The following is a 9,396-nucleotide window of genomic DNA, read 5'->3' on the forward strand; positions in this document are numbered from 1 at the left end:
ACTCCTTAAGTACCACTGATCCCCCTAATGAACAATAAATCATAGTCTAACTATGACCAAACCTCTCTTGGGCCAGGAGAAGATGTGTCGTCACATTGTTCAAGCCCCGAAATCAGCCCTTAAGGAAGCAATTTATCTACTTGCCCCAACATTGGGGAAAGAGTGAATTCCTTCTTGTATAGATGTATTCCCAGCTCCCCAATCAAACAAATCTCCAAACTAGTAGACTTGTTGAGTCGGCGATTTGACCACTCTCACCCATACAAATCAAAGAACTGCCTTCATAGGCAGAAGTTCACAACTCTTTCAAGATTCAGGTCATGTTACCTATAGTCATCCTAGTGAAATGTAAGTCTCTATTATGAACGGTGTTATATAATGAAACTAAACATTTCATGGTCCGGGGAGTTTGTATAACCCTGCTCACATGTCTCCACATGAATGATCAGGATCAAATCATTTGTAGCACTTTACAACAGTTGTAACACCTACAAAGCGGGTCATACTCATAGCGTCACCAAGATAAGGTATCCAGCTTTATCCATCTACTACAGACCATTTAGGTTATCAATTAAACATGATCCACCCGTATGTCTCTACATACATATTTAAGCTACAAGATAACCTTGGATGTTAGTTTATTGGTTTGTGGTTAATACAACTAATTTTGAAATAAAACATCGTATATTTTATTACATAAATAGAATGTTTGTACAATACAATTACAAACTATAGAACCCTACGAGATTTAGGGGATCAACCCCGACATCTTATGCATGTCCCACTAGACAATGGCATCTAAAGGATATAGATGCTTAGCCTGACCCCAGTAGTGGAGTTACTTACTGAGTATTTTATACTCATCCTTTTTTATGTTATGTTTTTCAAGAAAGTGCAAGGACGTACCGATGAATGGTAGAAGGAATCCATGATCGTGTCATTGGAACCAAAGAGATGCTTCTACTCATGTTTTCATGTTTTAGTGTTTTAAATTTCAGTCTTGATGTTTGAACTTAGAGTTCCATTATTGAAATTTTTATTTATAAAACTTCAAAAAAAATTATTTTGAACTCATATTTCAGGTGGATCCCAATCAAAGATTTTCAGTTATTTAGATTTTACAAAAGTTATTTATTTAATAAAATTCGTTTGATTTAGTTAAAATTTGTGAGTGAGTCGTTTTGACATTTATGCATGTATGTAGTAACGACCTAATATAATCCTAGATAGTTAAATCGTTACAGTTTATTAATTAGGTAAATCTGGCTAATTAATTTATCTAAGTCCATTGTTAAATTAGCCCAACATAACTCTTATATTAGATAGTTTAACAATATATGATTCTTGTTTATTAAATACTTTAATAAACTGAAACATGTATTGCATGCTTATAAAATAAACTGAATCATGTATTGCATGCTTATAAAATATTTGTCTAATTCACCTTCTAGGTCGGTTTCCAGGTAGGAGTGTTTTGTTTTTGTCAGCAGCTTAAATACCCCAATCCTAGACAAAATCTTCCTTAGACAAAGTTCCCTTATAGACAATTATTTTATAAACTTAATCTTTTATTCTTTCTAATTAATCCTATTAAAATAAAAATAAAATATTAACGTATTTCTAATCATATTAGAAATAATTTTTAACATAAGTCTAGGTATATTAGTTTTAAATTATTTTAAATTAATTAAGAACTATGTTTGCATACAACTATTGATTATAGATTTTAATCTAATTCATTAAACTGATAACATTTATAAAATAATGAAATATTAAAACATATAATCATGCATCTAATGATATTGCTTCAAATATAACACGTATGTTCACAAAGTAATATCATGCTCAATGCAATTTCTTTTTCATCATATAATATAACACTTATATTAATCACCAATGAAAAATGAAATCATATCCCTCATACATATATAATATTTATACTAAAGTATGATGCATGGATATGCTTAATAAAACATGTTGCCATATAATACATTTATATTAATTTTGATGCATGTGTATGCTTATAATATCATGCAACTATATAATATAATATTTACATTAAATATGATGCATGATTAATGTTTATTCTAAGATGGGATTTTAAAACTATATGTCATACATTATGCAACATATAAAATTAATCATGCATCAAATGTAAAATTAAATAAACGGAAAAATTAAAGTGAATTTTGGCACCATAAAATTAATTAAATCAATATAATCAAACTAGATTAATTTAATTAACTAAAATAACAAATATTTACATATAATTAAAAAAAACAAATAAAAAAACAGCCAAAAAACTGCTTTGAGGCTTGAACCCACGACCTTCAACCGCTTGGAACGTACGCGTGCAAGGCTCAGAGCACCGCGGAGCTGTTGAAGAGCATCGTGGCGCTAGTGTCGTAGTGTAATGCTACACTGCATCCAGCATCGCAATGCTCAATAGCAGCATCACGGTGCTAGGCTTTTGTGTCGCAGCGTAAAACCAAGTGTTGCAACGCTTTGCTTTATGCTCTAGCACATAATGCTTTTCTTTACTTCGTTCTTTGGTTCTGATACCAATTGAAGGAATGAATTCCTCGTAGAAGTTTGTGAACGTAGTGCCTTTGGAGTTTAATTTTGAAAATATAAAATATAGGAAGAAACAACTTAATAAACATCGATAGAAGCATGCTTGGAGAAGGAGAAAAGAAGAGATCATGAGGAAACTCACCCTTGAAGACACTATTCTCTGTTATTCCTCACCAAGCCTCGAACAGTCTCCAACTCCTCTGTTCAATCTCAACATACAAATTCCCATGAATCGTAAGAACACTTCTTACGTACGAAACACCAACAACAGGACTTCTTTGCTATTCTTCAACAAGAAATATAGAATTGTGGGATTCTTTTCAGATTTTGGGATAGGGAAAAATAATTGTTCTTGAGAGAGTTTTAGAGCTTTTGTATGTGTGTGTGTTTTTTTTTTTTTTTTTTTTTTTTTTTTTTTTTTTTTTTTTTTTTTTTTTTTTTTTTTTTTTTTGTGAATACACACTCTGTAATCATTATAAAAAAACCAAAAACACATTATAAGAGTAAGTGACATGGAGGGGAGTTATAATAACTCCCTTCCATTTAACGTATAATAACTTCCTTTTAGGAGTTATTATCTTTAATTAATTTAATATATAAAAATAAATCAATAACATTAATTAATTAATAATAATCAAATATCATATATTTAATTTCATTTGAATCATATTCAAATGACTTTCTCTAACATAACTTATAGTTTTATAAATGAATCTTATTCATATTAATTTTAACCTATAGTATTTATACAAATCACATTCATATAATTAATATTTGAATCTTATTCAAATATATCACTCTCATTTATTATATAATATTAATTACAAATCACATTTATAATTGATCATATATTATAGTGTATCAATATACATTATATTAATTTAAATCTTATTCAAATATTTACCTTTCTTATTAATATAAATCATATTCATAATTAATTAAACAATAATGTATCAATGTACATTATACTTTATATTAATCATATCAATATAAAATTATCCTTAAATAATTTGAACATTTCATATTATACCAAAACCATTTATTCCTTGATTTACCCTTAGTGAGCTAGCAAAGGGACCTAAATGAACCTATAGATTAGAAGCTCTAACGATACGAGATCAATTAATTAAACTCTTTGATTAATTAACCAACATTCATTAACTGTCGATCACTTCACTAAAGACCGACAACTATACTCTTTACACTTTAGATTTTTTATTTTTTGTGTCCACGAATATAACCAATCAACAATAAGGCAACCCTTCCCAAATTGCTCGTAGCTGCAACTAGGTCAAGTAACCATTTCACCCCTGTAGTTACATCTAAGTCCTTAAGTACCACTTATCCCTCTAACAAACAATTAGTTATAGTCCAACTATAAACTAGATCCCTTTCTGGCCAGTGAGAGGGTGACAGCGGCATGCAAGCATACCTATCAAAGTAATAAAATCCCGACTTGGGTATCGTCCTCAGAGATTGGGGTTGAGGAATTTTTATTTAGCTATCGTTAAACTCAAGCCAATTTTATTTGGACAATCAAAAAGAGAAGTTCGTTGTTGAAACTTAATTAAACAGGAAAACAAGACTACAATTCAATGAGATAATGGTTCTAGGGTGTTGCTATGAAATTCGAATTAGTTATTAACATATGGATCAATTATTTATATCAAGTGAGCCTAGAAGTCTAAGATCAGGGTATCTGTTCGTTGCTATCGTGATTCACGTTAGGAGTGTATTGTATAAAATAATTTAAAAAAATAAGTTCCAAGTATGAATGATGCATTGATGCTTTGATGCGTTTATGTATTTGTAACGCGTTAATGCGTTATAGATGTGCAACAGAACGCACGACACTCCACTATTGGTGTTCAAGTTGAGTCAAGCCACAGAGTACAATCTTTAATCAGATGAAATGAAAGCGATAAATGAGATGAAAGGAACTGAGTCAAGCCACAGAGTACAATCTCTTGTATCTTTTTGGCTCAATTCTAGTTGTGTACAATCACTTGAATAAGAATTGGACGAAGTGTCCTTCTCAAGCTCAGCTTCCTCCGCTACTTGACCGGCGGCGATGGTGGTTCTCTACCCTTCTACTCTTCTTGGCACTACAGCACAACTTCTAAAAATCTAATACTACGACTACGCTAATTATGAGAGTGAGAACTTGAAATTTCTAAACTTCGAACTTTGGAGAGATTTCATCTATTTATAGGCGCTGGTCACTCCAGCTTGGTGATGGGCAGCATTAAAGTCCATGCCCTGGTCAGCCGCCTGACACTCAGAAGCTTTTCAGACGGCGCCTGCTACAGGTGCCCATGCTTGCAAATGATGATTTGACACAAACAACCTGAATCAATGAATCTTCTTTGCGTTGAATCCCTCCGACGCATGGCCCATGCGTTAGAACTTTGCTTACGACACTTCTTAATCATGCGTTAGCTTCTTGTTGAAATCCTGCAATATAACACGTTAGTGTCGCAGTATTTAGTAATAAACATTCTTTTGCATGAGTTTGCTAATGTTTGAGTAATTCCATGCGTTTCTTCTAAAAATGAGGAGATTTTATCATTAAAAACCTGAGTTGTTCCAACTTAAGAGCCAAAATAACTTATATTTCTACAAGTTATCACCACCCCTAAATTTGAACAATTCTTGTCCTCAAGCATTCCATAAATAATTCTTTGTTATCTCCCTTATCTTTAATGTGTAGAGTTCGCCTCTCATCATATTCAATTATAAGCTTGAGACAAGAGTTTGGAAAATGTAACACAGATTGACTCTTTTCTAAAAGGAATAATGTTTAGTTTCAGGTGCAGTAAGCCTTTTATCAACAACTTCTTTCGTTTCTCAAAACATTCCCTTTTTTTCTAAACCAACAATGCGTTAGATGCTCTTCTTAAGATAGATGCCGGATAAAAAGAAAAAATATGAATTTTATTTTACCCGTGCGTTGTTCCAAGTATCCCACTTTCGTTTTGGCTTGCCCCCACGGGTGTCATGTGAGCAACCAACTACGGGTGAGAATCCTTCACAACTAAACTCATATCTAATATTCATTCATTTCAAGACACAAGTTCTTTAGACTAGATAGAGGAGTTTTATGGGACGCATTGGTCTAGAAGGCTTAACTTCGTTTTGGCTTGCCCCCATGGGTGTCATGCGAGAATCCAACTACGGCTAAGTGCCTATTCTAACTTTTTAACTCAAGTCACTTTAAAGTTTTTCTTTTGAAGTAATGACAGAGAAGTTGCGTTTAACATTTTTCTATTTTGTTCCCTTTCTTTTTTATGTATTCAGTCAATGCGTCTAAACTCAGATTTTCCTCATCCTCAAATTTGGAGATGAGCTAAATCCTCATTGCTAAAAGAGAAACAAAATTTCGAAAAGGCTTTAAGAATTCCGAAAGGAGTTTTGAATTAAAGCTTGCATGCGTTAGAAAGAAAACATGTAGTCTTTTTAGAGAAGCTCAGGCTTTGTTGATTTTCCTAATGCCTACTCTATACTTATAGATTTCATATTGTTGATATCATTGAGGTAAGGCAAAACACAAGACTAGAAAATAGCTAAAGAACAAAAAAAGTATGCTAAGGTCAAATGCAAGAAAAAAAAATGATAGAAATTTTTCATTCATTTTCATAGAATAACATGAAATAAACAACAAGTCAAACAAATACAAAAGATCATCAAATAGATCAAAATACAAAATAACCAACACTCCAAAACTTTATTGTGCTGGCGCATCATCCTTGTGTTCTTCTGCAAGGTCTTCATCCATAAAGCGCAAAAGGTTTCTAAGATGAGCAGGTAGCAGAGGCAGGGCAAACATTCCAACCAAGACATCATTAATGTACTACGTTGTATAAACAAATTGGTCTTGCATCCTTCTTGTTTGTTGCCTTAAGTAATCTCTTAGAACCCTGTTTTGTTGTTGAAGACCATCAATGGACGCGGCCAATGGTCTGAGCTAATCACTGATGAAAGTTTTCAACTTTTCAATGTCAGTGCTGCGTTGAAGTGGTGCTGGCTCTTCACTTCTTTCAACTGGGTCTTCAAAATTTACTGCGTTACTCGACCCTAACCCACTTGGTTCAAAAACGGTTCGAGGAGGCACAAAATTAGAAATTGAACTTGGTGAGGGCGAAGGAAGGGGGTAAAGGATGTCTTGATCTATATCAGTAGGTTCTTGGTGCGTTGGATCAAGACTCCCTTCTGACGGGGCCACTGGTGATTTTTGGAGAGTGAGGTTTAGGGTTGACCGTGCTTCTTCATTCGAAAGTTCAAGCTCTACTTCGTAATCTTCATGCTCTGAAGCTTTATCGTTGTGTTCAATTATCCAGACGCGTCTTCTTTTGGGGGTGCGTTTAGATGATCGAGGTCTGGCTGCCACTTCTTTGGGAGGTAAAGCAGGCTAATATGGCGAACCGCGAAGTAAATGCCTGATTAACTTGATGTCCATCAGACCGTTGATCTCTTCATGATCATCCCCCAGAGGGATGCCCCCGTGTTCACACAATGCGCAGATCAGACATGGATTGGTTTTGATGGCTTTGATCTGATCCTTTATTATTCTCCCAACATCTAAAGAGATGCACTGCATGATACAATAGGTAGCCAAGACGCGTTTTTTCGACAATGTTTCATCATGCGTTGTAGGCATGATGCTTCTCTTAATCAGATAATACCATAGATTCGCGTCAGGGTTTAGGTTCCTGGAAGATAGCATCTTTGCTCCATTCCAAGCTTGGCTACCACTTTTAACGTATCTTCAAGTTGGCTCGGTGTTGGTTGTTCCAAGATGCGGTTGCCTTCTGCGTCCGGATTACTCCTGATGTTGAACATTTCATTGATCTTATCGGATGAGAAGCGCACCAATACCCCGTCAACAAATGTTGAATTCTTCTCCATGTCGAACTCACTACTGAGAACTGGCGAACAAGGTTTGGCCAAATTCTTGTGTGCCCAACGCAGAACTGACCCCAACCCATTGCATCTATGGTTTCAATTATGTATGCTGGTAGTGGGTTGCATTCGGGAAAGAAGCCTTTCTCTGCAAGAATATCATTGAACTGGCGCTTCCTTCCCGTGGTCTTTTTAGGTAACGCGTCGATTACCTTGCGCTTGCCCGCAACATGTTCCTTGGCTTCCTGTGCCAGCTCTCTAAATTCGTTCTCCAATTCCCTTTGGAGAGTTGACTTCCTTCGCCCCCTGCCTTGAGGGCTAATAATCTTCCAATTCCTTCTCTAATGCGTTGTGCCTTGAGCAGCTCCCACGCGTTGCATCCTCAAGACCGGATGCTGACTGCTCATCTTCTTCTTCCAAGATTAATTTTCTCTTTCTTGTCACTCTCTTTTCTTTTGAGGGCCCTTCATTCACGTCAGTTTAACATGATTGCGACGCGCTGGGCCAAATCCTCTTTCTTTATCTTCTTCTTATAACTCTGCTTTGAGCATCATTGCGTAACGCTCTACTTCGTCCAATTCAAGTGATGCGTTAGGTGGGTCGGAACGCATCACTTGCTCTTCTTTTTGGCCTTGATTCAGACTTGCCAAGATAGCTCCAAACACTTCTTGCTCGTCCCGTCGAGCCAATTTCGCTAATTCTTCGAGGTTATGCTCTGACGCAGGACTGTCAGAGCTGGGCCGAGGTGGAGTAATTGGTGGGGTGCCTGATGGGGTATGCGGTGACCCAGAGGATGAAATGATGATGGGTGAACGCGACGGTTGGCTGGACGCATCTACTTCAATTGAGTAGATGGTGGCCAAAGGTTGGATTGACAATGGAGGAGGTGGACGCACTGCTGGCGATGGGGCATTATGGAGGTAGACTGGGATGGGGTCATGCGTCGCACCCACCTGAGTGATGTTTGGAATGAATAGTGGTGGGGCGGGCTTGGTATATGGCTTCTTGGCAGCCGTGGATGACGAAGGACGCTGCCTTGGTTTTGAAGGAGTTTTAGGTTTTGGTTTAGGGGTGGTTTTAGGCTGTTGGGTGGTCTTAGAAGGAAGGGTTATGATGGCTTTGGTAGGCTTCGACCAAGACGGTCGCTGGGAAGTGGAGAATGCTCCACTAAGCAGAAGTTTGATTGGGATAGTGGTTTTTGAGGTCTGTCGAGGGCTTGGGGGAGGCGATGTTGAAACAGACGAGGAGGAAAATGAGCTTACCAACGAGACGTCCCCAAAGCTCATTGATTGATTCTGACTATCAGACGCTGACGACATCGTGGTTGAAGAGTGGCCAGAGAAATGCTTGAGCGAACGACGGTGAGAGAAACGAGAGGCGCTAGGGTTTTTCTTTTTTTCTTTCACAAAGTGCTCGAGGGCAATGAAGAAGAAGAAAATGAAGGGTCTTGATTTTTATAAGCTGGGGAGAGAGAGAAGGGTGACGTCAGGCAGTGCCTGACGTCTGCAATTAATGCAAAGTCGAAGGGATGTTTCTTAGGTTTCCAAGCACTCGAGTGCTTTGCATTTTTGAGACGCGTCCTTTCGACTTGGGCCATGCGTTAGACTTAAGTCTAACGTGTTCGTTTATTCCTATCCCGATTATACACAACATTTTTTTTTTTATTTAAAACAAGTAAATCTCTAACTATGAAGGCAATAACAATGAACAATCAATCTTAAAACGCAGACAAACAAACAAAGTAAATTCAAACGCAGCAATAAAATACGCAATGCAAAAGGAATTAGAAAAGAGGAAGGGTCCTTGGAATATGTGTCGATGTGAACGCAGGGATGATTCGACGCGAGCCTCAACTGGCTTCGCGTAGTACGAGAGATGACTTTTGACGTTCTATGCCATCTTTGAAGTATGACTTCACTCTTT

The 9,396-nt window shown here is 36.6% G+C and overlaps 1 protein-coding gene across 1 annotated transcript; it reads right to left on the minus strand.

The window, feature by feature from the left end:
- Nucleotides 1–8,003: 8,003 nt before the first annotated feature.
- LOC120084590 (proline-rich receptor-like protein kinase PERK2) lies at nucleotides 8,004–8,792 on the minus strand. Its single transcript, XM_039040398.1, has one exon. The coding sequence runs from the start codon at nucleotides 8,790–8,792 to the stop codon at nucleotides 8,004–8,006; it is 789 nt and encodes a 262-aa protein (XP_038896326.1).
- Between the last annotated feature and the right edge of the window lie 604 nt (nucleotides 8,793–9,396).

This window comes from Benincasa hispida, chromosome 9 (genome assembly GCF_009727055.1).
Source record: "Benincasa hispida cultivar B227 chromosome 9, ASM972705v1, whole genome shotgun sequence".
NCBI lineage: Eukaryota > Viridiplantae > Streptophyta > Magnoliopsida > Cucurbitales > Cucurbitaceae > Benincasa > Benincasa hispida.

Bases quoted from the DNA above. Each gene is read 5' to 3' on its own strand.
- LOC120084590 (XM_039040398.1), bottom strand. From the start codon at position 8,792: ATGTCGTCAGCGTCTGATAGTCAGAATCAATCAATGAGCTTTGGGGAC.